At 53.8% G+C, this 21,693-nt stretch overlaps 1 protein-coding gene across 4 annotated transcripts in view; it reads right to left on the bottom strand.

Annotated features, from left to right (window-relative positions):
• Positions 1–21,693, bottom strand: part of OSBPL1A (oxysterol binding protein like 1A) — a 134,660-nt gene that overhangs the window by 42,907 nt on the left and 70,060 nt on the right. For all 4 annotated transcript variants that reach the window (XM_064170825.1, XM_064170822.1, XM_064170824.1 and 1 more), the window contains exon 16: positions 8,612–8,774. In XM_064170825.1, the coding sequence (XP_064026895.1) occupies positions 8,612–8,774 (163 nt within the window). The remainder of the gene's footprint in view (positions 1–8,611; positions 8,775–21,693) is intronic.

The raw sequence follows: 21,693 nt of genomic DNA on the forward strand, positions 1-21,693 counted from the left end.
CTTCACCCTTTAGTTCTTCAGCTGCTTAACCATTTCTCAGCACAGAGTCTGCATTTCTATTCCACTTTCACCTGCTTCCTGAGGTCTGTAGAACTCAGTCAAAGCTAATAACTTAGAATCATGGAAATATTTTGGTTGGAAAAGCTCTTTAAAGCTCACCCAGTCCAGCCAGCAACCCAGCCCCACCATGGCCACCAAACCCTGGCCCCAGCTGCCATGGCCACAGCTCTCTGCAGCACCTCCAGCCATGGGCACTCCACCACCTCCCTGGGCAGCCTCTGCCAGTCCCTGACCACTCTGGCACCAAAGACATTTTTCCTCCTCTCCAACCTAACCCTCCCCTGGCACAAGGTCAGGACATTTCCTCTCCTTCCATCACCTGAGCCTAGGGAGCAGAGCCCAACCCCCACCTGCCTGCAGCCTCCTCTCAGGCAGCTGCAGAGAGCAATGAGCTCTGCCCTCAGCCTCCTCTGCTCCACACTAACCCCTCCATCTCCTCAGCTGCTCCTCACAAGACCTCTCCAGCTCTCTGGGAGATGCCACTGGTTTTATTGAAGTTCTGCTACTTGTTTGGTGTTCTTCCTTTCCCAAAGCCTCACTCCTCTGCCACATCCTACTTTACACACAGAAGAATCATAGAATGGCCTTGGCTGGAAGAAACCTCACAGCTCATCTAATCCAACCTCCCTGCCTTGGGCAGGAAAACCTCTCAGCTACACCAGGTTACATCCAGCCTGGCCTTGAACAGCTCCAGGGGGCATCCACAACCTCTCTGGACAATCCATTCCTGAGTCTTGGCACTCTTGCAGTGAAGAATTTCTTCCTAAGATCCAATCTAAACCTATTCTCCTTCCCAGGGAGAGTGATTGGCATTGGAATAGGCTGCCCAGGGAGGTGGTGGAGTTGCCATCCCTGGAGGTGTTTAAGAACAGACTGGATGGGGCACTTAGTGCCATGGTCTGGCTGACTGGCTAGGGCTGGGGGATAGGTTGGGCTGGCTGAGCTTGGAGGTCTCTTCCAACCTGCTTGGTTCTATGAGTCTATGAATTTAAATCAATTTTCCTTTGTCCTGTTGGTGGACACTGCTGTAAAAAGCCCCTCTGCAGCCCTCCTGTGGGCTCCCTTCAGGTACTGGAAGTTGGACTTGTTGAGCTGTGAGTTCTGAAGCTGAGAGCTGCAGCACTCCATGTGCTGGAGAGTTTAGTCCTGCATTTCTAGCAACGTGCTCTGGTGGCCAGGAGGGGCAATGCCAGCCTGGGCTGCATTAGAAGGGCTGTGGTCGAGAGAAGTTCTCCTGCTCCTCTGCTCTGCCCTGGTGAGGCTGCATCTGGAGTACTGTGTCCAGTTCTGGGCCCTCCAGTTGAAGTGAGCCATAGAACTGCTTGAGAGAGTGCAGCACAGAGCCACGAAGATGAAGGCAGTAGAACATCTTCCTTACAAGGAGAGCCTGAGGCAGCTGGGGCTGTGCTGCTGGGAGAGGAGGAGCCTGAGGGCTGCCCTCATTCATGTTCTAAACATGCAAAGGTGAGTGGCAGGAGGCTGGAGCCAGGCTCTGCTGGGGGATGCCCACTGACAGCACAAGAGGCAGTGGTGGAAGCCGAGGCAGAGGAAGTTTGATGCAAACATGAGGTGGATTTTTTCCCTGTGAGGTGTCTGTGGCCATTTGAGCTGATTTCTAGCTCAGACACAAAAATAACCAGAACAGAGAAGCTTAGAAGTGGAAGCTCTGTGTGGAGAGGTGAACATTCTGGGGACAGGCCATAGCATGGCAAGAAAGGATAAGTTAACATCATTTCATTGGAGCATCAAGAGCTTTATGGCTGGAAGCACAGCTTCTGCCTTCCCCTTGCTGCTGTCTTCCCCTGCTGCTGCTTGACCCCTTCCCCATCTTCCTTAAGGTTCTTACATTGCTGCAGTAGTTCATTCTCCTCACACTGTTCTATCTAAACTGTAAGAAAGAGTTTCCTCTTCCCTGACTTGCCAACAATCCATGTTGTGGTGAGCTTATTCTGCCTGGGGAGGCATCCACCCTAACCTGGGACAGTGACAGAACCCTGGGACAGGCTGCCCAGGGGGGCTGTGGAGTCTCTCTCTCTCTCTCTGGAGACATTCAAAACCTACCTGTGTGATCTGCTCAGGCGGGGGGGGGGCTGGACTGGATGTGCTTTGGAGGTCCCTTCCAGCCTCTGACGTTCTGTGATCTCCACCACTGCCGTGGTGAAAGCAAGGATCAGTACAGAGGGGAGCAAGGGGACCTGAGGTCAGGTTAGTAACAGCCTCAGCTCTCAGCTCCCCACACTGGCCACAATGCTCTGGTCACAAAGCAACCCCCAATTCCTGTGTGCTCCTCCTACCCTGCTCAGTGCCTGCTCTGCACTGCAGGGGTTAGGAGTTAGCCAGCAGCCAGCACTGCCCACAGCAGCACATGACTGAGAAGGGGGAAATCCTTGAGCAAATGAACCACTGCTTCACTTAGCAATCTCAGCACACTACAAGAACTCCCTGGCCCCAGTGCTGCACAAGCAAGAGGATATTTCTGTCCTTGTGCCCACGTCCTGCAGACTGAACGACACAGCACAGTCTAGCAGGGACCAGCCCTGGCTGTGCCAACACCAGCAGGCAGCATGGCTCAGCTGGAGGTCTCCAAACCAAACAGATGGTGCTGAGGACATCACACTTGAACCAGATCCATTTCTGCTGGTGTTCTCTCCAGATCAGCTCTGCTTTTCCACCAGATTGGATCTTCTGATTCAGCTTCATTCAGGAGTCTGGTTCATGAGTCAGACCTCTCTACAATGTGAACCTGAGCCTGGAAACCAGGGACAAGGAGCTCCTGCTGGGAGTATCACAGAACTGTTTGGGTTGCAAAACCTGTCTAAGATCACAGAGTCCAACCATCAGCCCAACCCCACCATGGCCACCAGACCATGTCCCCAGGTGCCATGGCCACAGCTCTCTGCAGCACCTCCAGCCATGGGCACTCCACCACCTCCCTGGGCAGCCTCTGCCAGTCCCTAACCACTCTGGCACCAAAGACATTTTTCCTCCTCTCCAACCTAACCCTCTCCTGGCACACTTTCAGGCCAGTTCCTCTTGTCCCACCACCTGCTACTAGAGAGAGCACTAAGACACTTTTCCTACTTCCCAACAGACCTCTTCCCAGACCTGCCTGAGCAGCTCTGGGCTGCTCTGAACTGCAGCAGCCAGGGAGACTCCGCTTGGGAGTAAACAGCACAAGTGCCTAATGTGCTCACAGCAGACTTTTGTAAGCAGCAAACTAAAAGGCAGCTCCTTCCAACCTGTCAAGTCAAAGCAAACCCCTCCTCAGCTCAGAGTGCAAGCCTGGTTATGCAACGCTCTCACTTCCCAACGCACTCCTACGGTGGAGATTGAGAAATGCAGGGAGCTGTGAAGCAGATAAAGATGGAATCCCAACAGGACAAAGTACTTCAAGGAGTGCCACTTTCCCACTGACAGACATTAAAGCCTGTTGCATCAGCCTGTTAAAATCCATCAACCTCCTGCAGGGCCTAGAACAGGTCAGGAATGTGTCTGCTTATCCAAAATTGGTATCATTTAACTCAGTATCAGGCTGAAAATCAGGCTTAGAACCACCTCTGAAGACAAAGTGCTAGCAGTGTAGATTTCACAGGCTCACAGGATGTCAGGACTTGGAAGTGACCTCTGGAGATGTTCCAGTCCAACCCCCTGCCAGAGCAGGACCAGAGAATCCAGCTCAGGTCACAGAGGAAGCCATCCAGACATGGCTGGAAAGGCTCCAGAGAAGGAGACTCCACAACCTCTCTGGGCAGCCTGTGCCAGGATTGCTCTTCCTCATCTTGAGGTGGAACCTCCTGTGCTGCAGCTTCCATCCACTGCTCCTTGTCCTATCCCAGGGAGCAGTGAGCAGAGCCTGTCCCTGTCCCTTTCTTCAGCCCTCAGATATTTCTGGCCTGTAACACATACCCTGTGAGGAGAGGCTGAGGGAGCTGGGGGCATGCAGCCTGCAGCAGAGGAGGCTCAGGGCAGAGCTCATTGCTGCCTGCAGCTGCCTGCAGTAGCCAGGTGGGGTTGGGCTCTGCTGCCAGGCAGCCAGCAACAGAAGAAGGGGACACAGCCTCAAGTTGTGGCAGGGCAGGTTGAGGCTGGATGTTAGGAGGAAGTTGTTGTCAGAGAGAGTGATTGGCATTGGAATGGGCTGCCCAGGGAGGTGGTGGAGTGGCTGTGGCTGGAGGTGTTGAAGCCAAGCCTGGCTGGGGCACTTAGTGCCATGGTCTGGTTGGTTGGGCAGGGCTGGGTGCTAGGTGGGGCTGGCTGAGTGCCAGTGCCACATGCCCCCAGCTGCCCTGGGCTCACTGTATTCTTCCTGTACTGGCAAGAAGCTTTCTAGCTGAGACTCCACACTACACCTACACAAGATAATTCCCTCTGTGCTTACAGTGCAAGTCCTGCCATGCAGCCAGCAGCCAGGAAATTGTGCCCCATTTCCCTTTCTCTACTCCCCCCCAAAAAAACTCAGGGTGCCCCTCAGAATCTCATGATCACAGAGTTCCTTAGATTGGAAAAGACCTTCAAGCTCCTTGAGTCCAATCATTAGTCTCACACTGACAAGACCTTTACTAACCCAAACCCCTCAGCACAACATCTCAGCACTGTGAATCACCATGGTTGGAAAGAACCACCAGGATCAGCCAGTCCAGCCTTCATCCCAGCATCCTCAATCACCAGAGCATAGCCTCAAGCACCACAGCCACTCCCCTTTTAAACACCTCCAGGGATTTTGACTCCACCACCCCCCTGGGCAGCCTGTGCCAGTGCCTGACCACCTGCTCAGCAAAGAACTTCCTCCCAACAGCCAACCTCAACCTGCCCTGACTCAATGAGGCCATTTCTTCTTGTCCTATCATTAGTAACTGGGGAGAAGAGACCAGCTCCAGCCTCACTGCAACCTGCTTTTAGGTAGCTGTAGAGGGCAATAAGGTCCCCTCTCAGCCTCCTCTTCTGCAGACTAAACACCCCCAGCTCCCTCAGATGCTCCTCATAGGCCATGTCTGCCAGACCTCTCCCCAGCCTCACTGCCCTTCTCTGCACCACTCCAGCACCTCAATGTCCCCCCTGTGCTGTGCTGACCCAAACTGGACACAGTACTCGAGGTGTGGGCTCACCAGTGCTGAGCACAGGGGCATGAGCACCTCCCTGCTCATGCTGGTCACACCATTGCTGATCCAGGCCAGGATGCTGGTGGCCTTCTTGGCCACCTGGGCACACTGCTGGCTCATGTTCAGCTGCTGTCCACCAACACCCCCAGGTCCCTTTCTGCCAGGCAGCTCTCCAGCCACTCCTCCCCCAGCCTATAGGGCTGCTGGGGGTTGTTGTGGCCACAGTGCACGACCTGGCACTTGGCCTTGAGGGACAGAAAGGACTCAAACCCTGGCCAGCAGGAGCAGGGCAGGCATTGTCCTCCTGTGCTGGGCACTGGGGAGGTCACACTTTGAGTCCTGGCTTCAGTTTGGGGCCCTCACTCCAAGGACATTGAGGGGGCAGGCCCAGAGAAGGGCAACAAAGCTGGGGAAGGGTCTGGAGAACAGGGCTGGGGAGCAGCAGCTGAGGGAGCTGGGGGGGTTAGTGTGGAGCAGAGGAGGCTGAGGGCAGAGCTCATTGCTCTCTGCAGCTCCCTGAGAGGAGGCTGCAGGCAGGTGGGGCTTGGGCTCTGCTCCCTAGGCTCAGGTGATGGAAGGAGAGGAAATGTCCTGAACTTGTGCCAGGGGAGGGTTAGGTTGAAGAGGAAGAAAAATGTCTTTGGTGCCAGAGTGGTCAGGGACTGGCAGAGGCTGCCCAGGGAGGTGGTGGAGTGCCCATGGCTGGAGGTGCTCAAGAAAGCTGTGGCCATGGCAGCTGGGGCCAGGGTTTGGTGGCCACGGTGGTGGGTTGCTGGTTGGACTGGGTGATCCTAGAGAGCATTTCCAACCAAAGCAGTTCTCTGATTCCATGAAACTGCTGCAAAGCACTGGAAGGTGAACAATCTCACCTGGAGAATCTCACCCAAGTCTGGGGAAGCTGACAGCCAGCCATGGGGATGCTGAAAGTGACCTAAATTGCAATCCAAACGAATTCTGTCAAACAACTTCTGCCAAGGGACAGGGAACTGCCACCAAAGCTTTCACAGGTACCTGTGTGCATGTACTCAACAGGCTGCACAGCTACACAGATCCACTTGATCCGACTTAGCTGCAGCTTCAATGACAAAAGCACCACCTCTGCCAACTGGAGAGGAGGCTCTGGACACTTAAAGATCACAGAATCAGGCAGGGCTGGAAGGGACGACAAGGAGCAGACAGTTCCAACCCCCCTGCCATGCCCAGGGACACCCTACCCTAGAGCAGGCTGCACACAGCCTCAGCCAGCCTGGCCTCAAACACCTCCAGCCATGGGGCCTCAACCACCTCCCTGGGCAACCCATTCCAGCCTCTCACCACTCTCCTGCTCAACAACTTCCTCCTCATGGCCAGGCTGATACAGAGACCTGGTGGGCTGTGAGATAACACAGTGCCTGCTCTACTCAAAGCCAGCCTGGCTGGAGGAACCACATTCCAGCAGCACCAGATCAACAACTGCTCCCTGCTCTGTCTCCACAAGCAGAAGAGCCTGAGGCCATTCAGCAGAGTGGTTCTCTGGGTTCTGGTGGAAGAACTCCTTCCTAGTGGTCCTTAAGCTCTTCTCCTCCCTGAAGGCCTGATATTTGTTCCTATGCCAAACAGCCAAGGCTGCTGGTGCTGTGCTCCTGTGCCAGGGCTATATTTGAGCACAGGCTCTATTTTGCCTGGTTTTAGTCTCCTGCTTTAGCTGCACACTGCACAGCACCTCCCAAGGACTCTGAGAGCACCACTTCTGTCAGAAGCATCACACAGTTCAGTTGGCAGAAGTACAGAATCAGAGAATTGTTTGGGCTGGAAAAGCCCTCTGAGAGCATTGAGTCCAACCTGCAACCCAGCCCCACCATGGCCACCAAACCCTGGCCCCAGCTGCCATGGCCACAGCTCTCTGCAACACCTCCAGCCATGGGCACTCCACCACCTCCCTGGGCAGCCTCTGCCAATCCCTGACCACTCCTGCACCAAAGACATTTTTCCTCCTCTCCAACCTAACCCTCCCCTGGCACAAGCTCAGGACATTTCCTCTCCTTCCATCACCTGATGCTAGGGAGCAGAGCCCAACCCCCACCTGCCTGCAGCCTCCTCTCAGGGAGCTGCAGAGAGCAATGAGCTCTGCCCTCAGCCTCCTCTGCTCCACACTAACCCCCCCAGCTCCCTCAGCTGCTCCTCCCCAGCCCTGTTCTGGAAGGAACCCTCTGCTTGCTCGTCAAGCTTAGCATCCCCACCTCATTTTCTGCCACACTTAAGTCGTTGTTCACCCTCAAGCTTCTGCAGACTGACCCCAGGTGTAGGCAGCTGTGCACTGCAGGATCCTCCAGCCAAGTGCTCCCCTAGAGCTGCACTATGTCAGTGCATGTTGGAATCACCTGATGCAGGTCAGAGTTCCCCCAAATCATCACCTGCCTGCAGTGCACATGAAAAGAGAGCAGAGAAACTGAGGAGCAGACAGAGACACAAAAGCTGGTGCAGAAATGCCCACAGAATTTTGCTTTCTCCCTTTCCTTCCACCTGTGACACTCAGGGCACACATAAAGGAGCCAGGACAAGTCTTAAACCCTCTTATCCCTCATTTTTATGGACCAACCTTAACAAGAAAAGAAAAACACAGAAAGTCAGCAGGCCACCAGCTACACCTCCTGAAACAGAAGCTTCAGCTTTGCAGCTCCACAGAGGGTGCAGAGCTGTCCCGAGTGCCCTGTGGGTCTGTCACAGTATCACCAAGGTTGGAAGAGACCTCACAGCTCATCAAGTCCAAGCCTTTAGCACAGAGCTCAAGGCCAGACCATGGCACCAAGTGCCACGTCCAGTCCTGCCTTGAACAGCTCCAGGGACGGCAACTCTCTGCCACTCTCTGCCACTCTGGTTTTAGAGCCAACACAATTCTCCAAGTGAACTCAGGCAGATCACAGCATCACAGGGGTTGGAAGGGACCCAAGGAGCTCATCCAGTCCAAACCCCCTGCCAGAGCAGGACCACACAGTCTAGCTCAGGGCACACAGGAACACATCCAGACAGGCCTGGAAAGGCTCCAGAGAAGGAGACTCCACAGCCTCTCTGGGTAACTTGTGCCAGGGCTCTGGGACCCTTGCAGTCAAGAAGTTCCCCCTCCTGTTGAGGCAGAACCTCTTTTGCTGCACCTTACACTCATGATGGGCTGCCCGGGGAGGTGGTGGAGTCGCCGTCCCTGGAGCTGTTCAAGGCAGGACTGGACGTGGCACTTGGTGCCATGGTCTGGCCTTGAGCTCTGTGCTAAAGGGTTGGACTGGATGATCTGTGAGGTCTCTTCCAACCCTGATGATACTGTGATACTGTGATGATAGAGGCCCACTCATAAAGCACACCCAAGCACTCTCCTCAAGTGAGTTCCATGCTAGAAAGGCAGAGATTGCACTTCCAGTGATTCTGTTCCCACCCCCTCAGCCCCTTCAGCACACAGCTCACCACCCATCACAGCTTACCTGACACAGCATCATAGAACTGCTCTTCACTGATGATGCTGAGAGGTGGAGATCCCTTAACCAGAGACTGCTCTAGTTCATGGTGCTCAGTTGCTAATGTCTCTAATGCTTCTGACAAGATCTTGTTTTTCTCCTGCTCGTGCTCCAGTTTCAAATTCCTCACCTATAAGTAGACACATGTATGAGTAAAATCTCATCTCTCTGAAGATGTAGCTGGAAGCCACACAGAATATAGACACCAACAAATAAAGAGCTGAAAGGGAGCTGGAACTGAAAACATCACAGTCCAGTTCTGGTGTCCTCAGCACAAGGAGGACATGGATCTGTTGGAGTGGGTCCAGAGGAGGCCATGAGGATGACCAGAGGGCTGCAGAACCTCCCCCTGGGGACAGGCTGGGAGAGTTGGGGCTGTTCAGCCTGAAGAAACCTTAGAACAGCCTTCCAGGACCTGAAGGGGGCTGCAGGAGAGCTGGGGAGGGACTTGTGACCAGGGCTGGGAGTGCCAGGATGAGGGACAAAGGTAGTGAGCTGGGAGAGGGGAGAGTGAGAGTGGATGAGGAAGAAATTCTTTAGAGTGAGGGTGGTGAGACACTGGCACAGGTTGAGGGTGGTGAGACACTGGCACAGGTTGTCCAGGGAGGTTGTGGAGCACAGAAGCACCCAATGTGATCAAAGATCACATTGGGTGCTTCTGTGCTCCACAACCTCCCTGCAGGTGTTCAAGGCCAGGCTGGATGAAGCCTTGAGTGACCTGTCCTAGTGGGAGGTGTCCCTGCCCATGGCAGGGGGTTGGAACTGGACCTCTAAAGTCCCTTCCAGCCTGACCCTTTCTATCACTCTGTTTTTGTGATGACAACAGGGTTGTTACTCAACACTTCCAGCAGCTGAGAGATCTGACAAATGACATTTGACAGCACAAAGCACAGCTCCAGGAGTGAATCCATGCCAGAGAACTGCACCTTCAAAGCGAGGGGAAGCATCTCCCACTCTGCTTGGGTGACCTCAACCATGGAGCTAGCGATTGGTTTCTCCAGGCACCAAGCTCCTTGGACCAGTCTGCTCTAATTTGGGCCAAGCAGCATCATCCAAATTAAATTAACAGGGCAAATGGGAGTGGCAGCTACAAATAACTGCAACTGAGCCAGGAGCTGAAAACATTTAACCCTGAGGATTACAGAAGGAGGCTAAAAAGGAGATTCCTCTGCTGATTTAATGTAGATATAAGCAGTCCTCCCTCCCCAGGCCCAGAATAGGTCAGAGAGCAGCCAGAAGCTGACTAAAAAAGCAGCCCAGCCACCAGACTAGTTTTTTTTAAGCCCACACAGGCAGTCAGTTCCAGAGAGGCTGATCTTATCCACAGCTTTGGAGCCCAGCACAAGTAAAGGCAGAGCTACACAGGTCCATAGAACCATGGAACGGTTTGGGTTGGAAGGGACCTTGAAGATGATCCAGTTCCAACTCCCTGCCATGGGCAGGGACACCTCCCACCAGCCCAGGCTGCTCAAGGCCTCATCCAACCTGGCCTTGAACACCTCCAAGGAGGAGGCATCCACAACCTCCTTGGGTAACCTGTGCCAGTGTTCTTCCTATGCCTCGTTTGCTTTGCTGATGCTTTCTCATCTCTTTCAGCCAGGGGAGGGGAGAAGGCTGCAGCTGAAGGCTCAGCAAGGGCCCCTCCTCCCAGCACAGCAATCTGCTGCCAGTCCAGACTTCAGTGTGCTACTTTTGCACTGGTGAGGCCACATCTGGACTGTGGTGTCCAGTTCTGGGCAGCCCAGCTCAAGAGGGATAGGGATCTACTGAAGACAGTCCAAGGGAGGCTGCCAGGATGATGAAGGGACTGGAACATCTCTCCTATGACCAGAGACTGAGAGCCCCGGGGCTGTTTAGCCTGGAGAAGAGCAGCCTAAGAGGGGATCTTACTTAGGTCTATAAATATCTGAGGGGTGTGTGCCAAGAAGAAGGGGCCAGGCTCTCTTTGTGGTGCCCTGTGAAGGACAGGGAACAACAGATAAAAACTGGAACCCAGAAAGTTCCATCTCCCATGAGCAGAAACTTCCTTGGTGTGAGGGTGCTGGACCCCTGGAGCAGGCTGCCCAAAGAGGTTGTGGAGTCTCCTCTAGAGACTTTTGAGCCCCATCTGGATGTGTTCTTGTGTGACTTGCCCTAGATGCTGCTGCTCTAGCAGGGGAGTTGGGCTCTAGAGGTCCCTTCCAACCTCTACCATTCTGTGACTCCCTCAGTCCCTGATCTGTTGACTCTTTCTCTTTTCCAGTCCTGTTCAAAAGCGTCTCCAAGCCCCTCCTTGTCCTCCAGTGTCCTCTCTCAGGTCAGTTTACAACTCTAATTCCCCCTGCACTCAGAACAGGCAAGGACATGACAATCTCTTGGAACAGTTACAGGAACAGCTCACAGCTTTCCTAGGCAACTTACCCAGAGCCCAACATCCCCTTCTGCAGTCTAATTTAAGACCTGCTCCTGTGTCCTCTCTGGTTACACTTTACATTAAAGCTTTGCTTTGGAGCCCTCTGAGTTACAACCAACACTCACACAGTGGATTCAGAGCTGGAGATGAACAAGAGAGTGAAAATGTAAGGGGTAAAAAAGAGATACCAAAGGTTGAGGGAGGTTCTCTCCCCTCTCTGCTCAGCCCTAGTTAGACTACAGCTGAATCGATGTGGACAGTTCTGGGTTTCCCAGTTCAAGAGGGACAGGGAACTACTGGAAAGAGTTCAATGGAGACTACAAGGATGATAAAGGTATTGGAGGATCTGGCTGATGAGGAAAGGCTGAGAGACCTGGGGCTGTTCAGCCTGGAGAAGAGAGGACTGAGAGGGGAACTCAGCAATCTCTACAGCTATCTGGAGGGTGGCTGTCAGGAGGAGGCAGCCATTCTCTTTCCAGTGACACCCAGGGAGAGGACCTGGGCCAGTGGAAGTGAACTCAATCACAGGGAATTCCACCTCAGCATGAGAACAGACATTTGCTCTCTTCTCTCAGGTGGCCAGCACCAGAACAAGAGGACACAGCCTCAGGCTGTGCCAGGGGAGATTTAGGCTGGAGGTGAGGAGAAAGTTCTTCCCTGAGAGAGTCATTGGACACTGGAATGGGCTGCCCGGGGAGGTGGTGGAGTCGCCGTCCCTGGAGCTGTTCAAGGCAGGACTGGACGTGGCACTTGGTGCCATGGTCTGGCCTTGAGCTCTGTGCTAAAGGGTTGGACTTGATGATCTGTGAGGTCTCTTCCAACCTTGCTGATACTGTGAGACTGTGAAGGTCCCAGAGCCCTGCAGCAGGCTGCCCAGAGGGGTTGTGGAGTCTCCTTCTCTGGAGCCTTTCAAGATCCACCTGGACGTGTCCCTGTGTGACCTGCCCTAGGGGAAGCTGCTTTGGCAGGGCAGCTGGGCTGGATGACCTCTGGAGATCCCTTCCCACCCCTACAGTTCTATGACTCTATGACATTTGCCACTCGCAGAGCAGAGTTCCTCTGCTGGCAGTTCCCATCCTCTGGAGGAAGATTTACAGAAGAAATGCCCAAGCCCTCAGTTGTGCCAATACTAAAGCAGCCAGTTTGGCTGCCAGGCTCTGAGTGGAAAGGGAACAATCCAATTAAATGATCATTAAAAGAGTATAAAATTGAGTTGCTAATTGAAAGCAATAAACCCAGTAAGTCACTTACCACCTAATGGCTTCATCCTGAACCAAATGCAAGAAGTCTGGAGCAGTTAGTGTCACTTTCAGTTAAAACTCCCCCTGCCAGCACCAACAAAGCCAATTACTGCAATGTTCAGCCCAGGCAGATGAGCTCTGCTCAGAGCTGCTCTGAGGTGCTCTCTGCAGGGCTGACACTTTGGAGGCTACCAAATAATTAAGGACCTGCCCATCCAGAGGAACACAGAATCACAGAATGTAGCTGCTTGGAAGAGACCTCCAAGATCACCCAGTCCAAATGGATCAAGACTAAACCATGCCCCTAAGCACCAGGTCCACATGGCACTCGAACACCCCCAGGGATGGTGACTCCTGTCCAACCTGACTTTGAACACTTCCAGGGAATCACAGAATCAAGCAGGTTGGAAGAGAGCTCCAAGCTCATCCAGCCCAACCTAGCACCCAGCCCTGGCCAACCAACCAGACCATGGCACTAAGTGGCCTTGAGCACAGCCCTACGAGGAGAGGCTGAGGGAGCTGGGATTGGTTAGCCTGGAGAAGAGGAGGCTCAGGGCAGACCTTATTGCTGTCTGCAACTACCTGAGGGGTGGTTGTGGCCAGGAGGAGGTTGCTCTCTTCTCTCACGTGGCCAGCACCAGAACAAGAGGACACAGCCTCAGGCTATGCCAGGGGAGATTTAGGCTGGAGGTGAGGAGAAAGTTCTTCCCTGAGAGAGTCATTGGACACTGGAATGGGCTGCCCGGGGAGGTGGTGGAGTCGCCGTCCCTGGAGCTGTTCAAGGCAGGACTGGACGTGGCACTTGGTGCCATGGTCTGGCCTTGAGCTCTGTGGTAAAGGGTTGGACTTGATGAGCAGTGAGGTCTCTTCCAACCTTGGTGATACTGTGAGACTGTGAAGTGCCCCAGCCAGGCTTGGCTTGAAGGGGCATCCACAACCTCCCTGGGCAGCCTGTTTGGCTAAGGGCAGATCTCATCGCTGCCTACAGCTATCTGAAAGGAGGCTGTGGGGAGGTTGGTGCTGGTGTCTTCTCTCAGGTGAATAGTGATAGGATAAGAGAGAATGGCCTCAAGCTGCCACTGGCAGGTTTAGACTGCATATTAGGAAAACTTTCTTCCCAGCAAGAGTGGTCAGGCATTGGAATGGGCTGCCCAGGGAGGTGGTGGAGTCATCATCACCCCTGGATGTGTTTTGAACTCATCTGGATGTGGTGCCTGGGGCTATGGTTTAGGGTGCACCTTGCAGAGTAGGGATGTGGGCTGGGCTTGGTGACCCTGAGGGGCTTTGCCAGCCTGAATGCTGCTGGGGCTCTGTGTTCCAGTGTCTCACCACCCTCACTTTGAAGAATTCCTTCCCAATCTCCTGTCTCAGTCTCCCCTCTTCCAGCTCAAAGCCACCACCCCTCAGCCTGCCACTAGAAGCCCTTGTAAGAAATGCCTCCCCAGGGACTTCTCATGAAGAGGCATTTTCCTGACAGCCTAAGTAAGGCACAGCTTGGGAGGCAGCTGTGGAGCCTGCACCTTTGGGAGCAGAGCCTGAGCTGAGACACAGACAGATGGCAGCTCACATCCTGCTGGGTTCAGCTCCTCATCCTCCAGCTATGGAATTGCTGTCATCTTCCTCACCTTTCTCACTGGGGCCCACAATGCCAGTACCACCAGCAGCACTCTAAGCTCTCCACTGAGCTGCACAGGGACAGCAGCACAGAGCACTCTGAGCCTAGCATGAGGCCAGTGGAGTTGCCAGTGCCCAACTGGTCAGGCTGGCTTCCTACCTCACCCTTGCCAGGAGCCACTCTGCGTGAGAGCATTTAAGAGGTTAGGCTTGGACTGTTAGTGACAGCTAAGCTCAGTCCTGACTTCACCTCCACAGGAATATCAGCCTAGCATATTGAAGACCTTGGAACCATCTCCCAAAGGAAGCAGTGGAGTCTCCTCCATGGGACAGTCTGAAGGCTCATTTTGGCAGGGTGCTGGGCCAGCTCAGCTCAGCTCTGCTGTGAGCTGGAAAGGTTGGAGCAGATGATCCTTGGGGTCCCTTCCAGCCTGGCACTCTGGGGTTCTGTAATTATTGCAGTGGAACCCCAGGTTTATAATTGCTGATGGAAACTTTGTCCTGCAGAAATCAACAAACCCTCAACCATCACCCTGAAAAGCCATAACCTGATACACTGACACAGAACCACCCAGGCTCCAGTATCCAGGGCAGTGCAGCAACTCCTTCCCAAACCACTTCTCCAGCTGAAGAGGTTTGACAGCCAAGTCCTGACAAGTGGTTTCACTTCTGCTTTAACTGAAGGGGAATCTGCTTCCAACACCTTCCCATAAATGAGTCCTGCAGGCTGTAAGCATTGACTTGTGAGCTGGAAGAGCAGAATGGACTTGATAATAAAGAAAAAAGGTCTGTCTGTTATTGCAAAGGAAAGCAACAACTGGGCAAGGGAAATCCCAAACACAATGGCTCAAGAGCAGAAGGCCTGGGGGGTGTCAGCTGGTGCCAATGTGCTCAGCAGCCAGCACTGGTCCCTGGCAGCCCAGAGCCAGCTGTGTGCTGGCTGCAGCCAGAGCAGGGAGAGCAGCAGCACAGGGAGGGGATTCTGCCCCTCTGCTCTGCTCAGACCTCACCTGCAGCACTGCCTTCAGTTCTGGGGCTCCAGGATCTGGAGCTGCTGGAGAGGGTCCAGAGGAGGTAACGAAGATGCTCAAAGGGCTGGAGAAGCTCCCCTGTGGGGACAGGCTGGGAGAGTTGGGGCTGTTGAGCCTGGAGAAGAGAAGGCTGCAGGGAGACCTTCGAGCAGCCTTCCAGTACCTGAAGGGGGCTACAGGAGAGCCAGGGAGGGACTTCTGACAAGGGTTTGGAGTGAGAGGACAAGGGACAATGACTCTGAGCAGGCAGAGGGGAGATTGAGACTGGATATTAGGAAGAAATTCCTTAGAGTGAGGGTGGTGAGACCCTGGCACAGGTTGCCCAGGGGAGTTGTGGCTGTCCCCTCCCTGGAGGTGTTCAAGGCCAGGTTGGGGATGGCCTTGAGCAAGCTGTGCTGGTGGGAGGTGTCCCTGTAAGAGGTTGGAATGAGATGATCTTTAAGACCCCTTCCAATCCAAACCATTCCACGAATCCATGAATCTATTTGCAGTCACTTCTAGTGCCTTTCCATCCTACTAGAAACCCTGCTAAGCACAGGGGCAGCACTCAGGAGTTAACTGCTTCACTGCTTGGTACACATTCATGTCCCTTTCTCTTAAGATGGAACAGCTCCTCTGGGTCTAACAATCACCAGTCCCATTCCTTGCTGTACTCTCAGCAGCACGACCAAAGCTCTGCACTTCCTTCTTCAATGACTTCCCTTTTCCCTCCCCATCTCCTGTGTTTTTTGTAGCCTGATGTCTTGCACTGCATGGGCACATCCTACACAACCAAGGCTCCTCTGTCCATCCTGAAGACAGCACACAAAACATTTGCTTTGTTTGGAGCTGGATGCTTTCAATTTAAAATGAATGCCCAACAACAGTGGCACTTTTGTGAGGTTGGAGAGGGTCACACCACTGCGTGGCCAGCTAAGGACCAGCTCAGCAACATCCTAGAGCAGCTGCAAGTAAATCCTAAGAGCAACACACAGCAAGCAAGGCACAGAACACGTACAGACACCTGAGCAGGGTGCAGGGCTAGCAGTAAATGATAAGAGGCAGCATACCTTAGCTCTGGCTTCTCCTGGGCTGAGAGAAAAGAGACTTCACCCCTCTGCAGGCTGAGCTAGGGGAGCTTCACTTCCAAAAGCACTCAACTTCAGCGTTAGGAAGAAGACTGCTCTAAACATGCAGACTTCCAAGCCGTGTAGGAAGGCAGAAGCAGCTCTTCCACGTAGCAGCCCCAAGGAGATGTGCAGCCAGCCTCAGCTGGAGTGCCAGCACCTCCCGTGCCAGCTCTGCTCTGCGGCAAGCTGGGCACAGGGGAGCAGCCCTGCCACTGCCTCGTCACAGCTGGGGGCTTGGTTTGCAAAGTGCATGGCTTTGTCTAACAGAAATTCCATCCTCCCCAAAACGTCACTGCCTGTGGGCCACCTGCCACCGAGGACAGACCACGGTGCAGGTTTTCAGCAGCAAGCTGAGGGCCAGCCTGAGAGCATCCAGCCAAGGAGGCAGCAAACTGCTGCTCCAGCTGAGCTGCACACCTCCTGCCATGGAGACGTGGAACCACACAATCACAGAGTGGGCTGGGCTGGAAAGGACCTTAGAGATCATCTAGTTGCAACCCCCCTGCCATGGACAGGTTGCAACCCCCCTGCCATGGACAGTTGCAACCCCCCTGCCATGGACACCTGCCACTAGGACAGGTTGCTCAAGGCCCCAGCCAACCTGGCCTGGAAAACCTCCAGGGAGAGGCATCCACAACCTCCCTGAGCTACCTGTGCCAGTGTCTCACCACCCTCACTGCAAAGAATTTCTTCCTCATCTCCAGTCCCAATCTCCTTTCTTTCAGCTTCAATTCATTGTCCCTGGTCCTGTCACTCCCAGCCCTTTTACAAGTCTCTCCCCAGCTCTCCTGCAACCCCATCAGGTACTGGAATGCTGCTCCAAGGTCTCCCTGGAACCTTCTCTCCTCCAGTCTGAACAGCCCCAGCTCTCCCAGCCTGATCCCACAGAGGAGGCTCTCCAGCCTTCTGAGCATCTTGCTGGCCTCCTCCAGTCCTCTCCAGCAGCTCCATGTCCTTCTTGTGCTGGGGGCACCAGAGCTGGACATAGCAGGGCAGATGAGGTCTCAGCAGAGCAGAGGGACAGAACCACCAGGCCATACTTATTTTGATGCAGCCTAGGACACACTTCTGGATTTAGATTTGCTGCTTCCTAGGTGGAGGACCAAACTGCTGCTTAAGATGAAGTGAAAACAGAGACTGGTGGCCCTCACGTGGAGCTCTCTCAGCTTTAACCACATCGAGCTCCAAACGAGGAAGCTTTCCAGAAAGCAAATAAAATGTTCAAGAGGTTTAATTTTTACCTCCACTCATGGGACTCGACTCCCACTAAGCAGATATTAGCAGCAGGGATGAATATGTATAACCCTGCTTTTCTTCTAGCCCTCCTCCCCTCCACCCCCAAACAACAGCAACAGCTTCAGTTTGGGGAGGGCTCTCTGCAAGCACACCTCGGGTGGCTGAAGGAGCAGCAGAGGAAGGAAGGAGTGAAAGGAAGGAGAGCTTGATGAATGCTCCTGTGACACATCAGCAAGCTGCCAGTGTGACAGCTCACACTGAGGCAAAACCAAAGCCTTCCCAACCAGATGCAGTGGGTTTCAGCACCGCAGGCTGCTGGAGCACGGAAGCACACAAGTGCTTCACACCAAACGCTCACACTTCTCTCCCAGGCAGGCCCCTCCTGACCCACCACTCCCCAGCAACCACAAGGCACTTGTGACCAACAGCTGCTACCTCAGAAACACAGAGCTCATGGGTCAGGCTGGAGAAGACCTTTAAGACCACTGTGTCCAACTGGTCACCTGAAGCTACCCAGTGCACAGCTAAACCACATCCCTCAGCACCACATCTCTGTGGCACCTTCCAAGGGTGAGGATTCCAGCACTACCCCAGGCACCCTGCTCCAGGGTTTGACAACTCTTTCAACAAAGAAATTGTTACTAATGTCCATCCTAAGCCTCCTCTGTGCAACATGAGGCTGTTTCCTCTGGTCCTACCTTGTTAGCTGAGAGAAGAACCCAACCTCCTCCACCTCAGTGCAGCCTCCTCTCAGGGAGCTGCAGAGAGCAATGAGCTCTGCCCTCAGCCTCCTCTGCTCCACACCACCCCCCCAAGCTGTTCCTCCCCAGCCCTGCTCTCCAGACCCCTCCCCAACTTTGCTCTCTTTCCCTGGACTTGCTCCAGCCTCTCAATGTCCTTCTTGGAGTGAGTGGCCCAAAGTGAACCCAGTAATCGAGATGCAGCCTCACCAGTGCCAAAACCAGGGGAGCAGTCACTGCCCTTAACCTGTGCCAAAGCCTTGCATCCTAACTCTGAGTTTGCTGGAATGCAGCAGCTCTTGTGAACTTCAGCACAGGCTTGGCTCTCCTGATGGTAAAGAGAACTGACCCAAAGCAGAAATGCTTCAGTTGACTCTTTCCTGCTGGAGGTCTCTCTCTGTGCTCATCAGTCACCCACCTCCAGAGATCCATCAGATCCCTAGGTAAAAATAGAACAGTGCCAGGGCCTTGAACTGTGGCTGGTGCAGCTGCTGCAATGCAAAACAAGCTGTGATCAGGTAATCAAGGAGGTAAGCTGAGCTCAGTGCTGATAGCTAAAGGCTTACTTACTGTATCACAAGACAGCATCGCTCTGCCCAGCTGACTGCAGCTACAGCATCAGTGCACCACATCCTACTGAGAGCTTCACATTCAGAAGAGAAGAAAGCCTCAAGGCTAACACAGTCTTTTGCTCTCTTTCAGACCCATGCACAGGAAACAGCACTCAGAAAGTTCCCTTTCCCACAAAGGCTGAAAGCTCTCCCGTGCACACGAGCAAACCCCACACCCCCCCCATCAGAAATCCTCATCATCTCCTCACAGCCCAAGTCAAAGCCTCCAGAGAAACAAAAGACTCTGCAAATCAAGTCATAAGATTCTGCCTCAACCATCTCCCAGATGAACACAAGGATCCATTGTTAGTCAGCTATGAAGGTTCACCTCCCAGAGGTCAAGAGGAGGAGTCTAGCAGGGCTGATGTGGAGAGGCTACACGTCAGAGCTCCAAGGTCTCCCTGCAGTCCATCGGCCAAACAAGAAACCTCTGCTAGGGAGGGCAAGGGACAGAGGAGCACAACGCTTAGAAAGAGGCAGCGGAAGCACTGCTGGAAACAAAAGCCAAGCTACAGTCCACACGGAAGCAGCCACACTGCTAGGATCATGCCAACACAGACAGCATCATGCCAACACACACAGCACCATGCCAACACACACAGCACCATGCCAACACACACAGCATCATGCCAACACACACAGCATCATGCCAACACACATAGCACGATGACAACACACACAGCACCATGCCAACACACAGCATCATGCCAACACACATAGCACGATGACAACACACACAGCACCATGCCAACACACACAGCATCATGCCAACATACACAGCACCATGCCAACACACACAGCACCATGCCAACACACACAGCACCATGCCAACACGCACAGCATCATGCCAACACGCACAGCACCATGCCAACACGCACAGCACCATGCCAACACTCACAGCACCATGACAACACACACAGCATCATGCCAACACACACAGCACCATGCCAACACACACAGCACCATGCCAACACACACAGCATCATGCCAACACACCCAGCATCATGCCAACACACACAGCACCATGCCAACACACCCAGCATCATGCCAACACACACAGCATCATGCCAACACACACAGCATCATGCCAACACACACAGCATCATGCCAACATACACAGCACCATGCCAACACACACAGCACCATGCCAACACACACAGCACCATGCCAACACACACATCCACCAGACCATGGCACCAAGTGCCACATCCAAGCGTTCCTTGAACACCTCCAAGGATGGCAACTCCACCACCTCTCTGGACCGCCCATTCCAATGCCTAATTACCCTTTCCATGAGGAAGTGCTTCCTAACATCCATCCTAACCCTCCCCTGGCACAATTCAGTCTATGCCCTTTTGTCCTGTCACAAGTTGCCTGGGAGCAGAGCCTGACCCCTACCTGACTGCAGCTTCCTTTCAGGCAGCTGCAGAGTGTGCTAAGGTCCCCCCTGGTCTTCTCTTCTCCAGGCTGCACACCCCCAGCTCCCTCAGCCTCTCATCAGCCTTCCCCCCCCAGCCCCTTTCCCAGTCTCATCACTCTCCCCTGGCTCTGCTCCAGCCCCTCAATATCTTGCAGTGAGGGCCCAGAACTGCACACAGTGCTCAAGGTGAGGCCTCCCCAGTGCCAGTATAGGGAGAGAATTACATCCCTGGTCCTGCTGGCTACACCATCCCTGTCACAGGCCAAGATGCCAGTGGCCTCCCGTGCCACCTGGGCACACTGCTGGCTCACATTCAGCCAGCTGGTGCCCAGCGCTCCCACCCCTCTTACAACAGACATCACAGAGTCACAGCTCTCACTTCAAATGTCTCCCTCCACTTCATTTGGTAAATAATAGAACCCTGCTAAGGAAGGCAAGGACCAGACAGGACCAGAATTACTGAGGCTGGAATAGACCTCTGAGATCATCCAGCCCAGCCTATGACCTAACACCACCATGCACCAGACCATGGAGTGCCACAGCCAAGCTCGCCTCAAACACCTCCAGCAAGGGCAACTCCACCACCTGCCTGGGCAGCCCATTCCAGGGTCTAGCTGCCTTTTCCGGGAGGAAGTGATTCCTGACATCCAACCTAACCCTAGGGAAGTGCTTACCAACATCCAACCTAACCCTGAGGAAGCACTTCCTAGCATCCAACCTGACCCTGAGGATGTGCTTCCTAACATCCAACCTAACCCTAGGGAAGTGCTTACCAACATCCAACCTAACCCTGAGGAAGCACTTCCTAGCATCCAACCTGACCCTGAGGAAGCACTTCCTAACATCCAACCTAACCCTGGGGAAGTGCTTCCTAGCATCCAACCTGACCCTGAGGAAGCACTTCCTAGCATCCAACCTAACCCTGAGGAAGTGCTTCCTAACATCCAACCTAACCCTGGGGAAGTGTTTCCTAATATCCAACGTGAACCTGAGGAAGCACTTCCTAGCATCCAACCTAACCCTGGGGAAGTGTTTCCTAATATCCAACCTAACCCTGAGGAAGTGCTTCCTAACATCCAACCTAACCCTGGGGAAGTGTTTCCTAATATCCAACGTGAACCTGAGGAAGTGCTTCCCAACATCCAACCTAACCCTGCCCTGGCTCAGCTTCAGGCTATGCCCCCTGGTCTTGCCTGAGAGCAGAGCCCAACCCCCACCTTACTGCAGCTCCCCTTGGGGCAGCTGCAGTGTGCTAAGATGGGTCTTGCTATCCAAGTTCAGCATTCCAAACTGGGAACTATCCACATGCCAGGGACAAGGACTGCTTCTCTCCCACCTTTCCATCTAAGACACTGACACTTCTTCCTCAGCGTGGACCTTGCTGCCTTCCTTCCCCTCTTCTATTGCCACATTTGGCCCTGTCAGAGTTTGTTTATTCAGAGGCTGATGAAGTTTTAAGCAGCAGAGCATGACACAGCTCTGAGCCAAGACCTGCCTAGAGCACAAGGACAAAGTGCAAAGCCTTCACTTGTGATTTCCAGCCAGGAGGATGGGCCTGACCTGGCAAGCCCAAGGTGTATCAGAGGAACTGCTCTCTTCAGAGGGATTCTGCAGTGCTCAAGACTTCACAGAGCTCCTTCTGGCTCATTCCTAAA

This window comes from Pogoniulus pusillus, chromosome 34, assembly GCF_015220805.1.
Source record: "Pogoniulus pusillus isolate bPogPus1 chromosome 34, bPogPus1.pri, whole genome shotgun sequence".
NCBI classification, from domain to species: Eukaryota; Metazoa; Chordata; class Aves; order Piciformes; family Lybiidae; genus Pogoniulus; species Pogoniulus pusillus.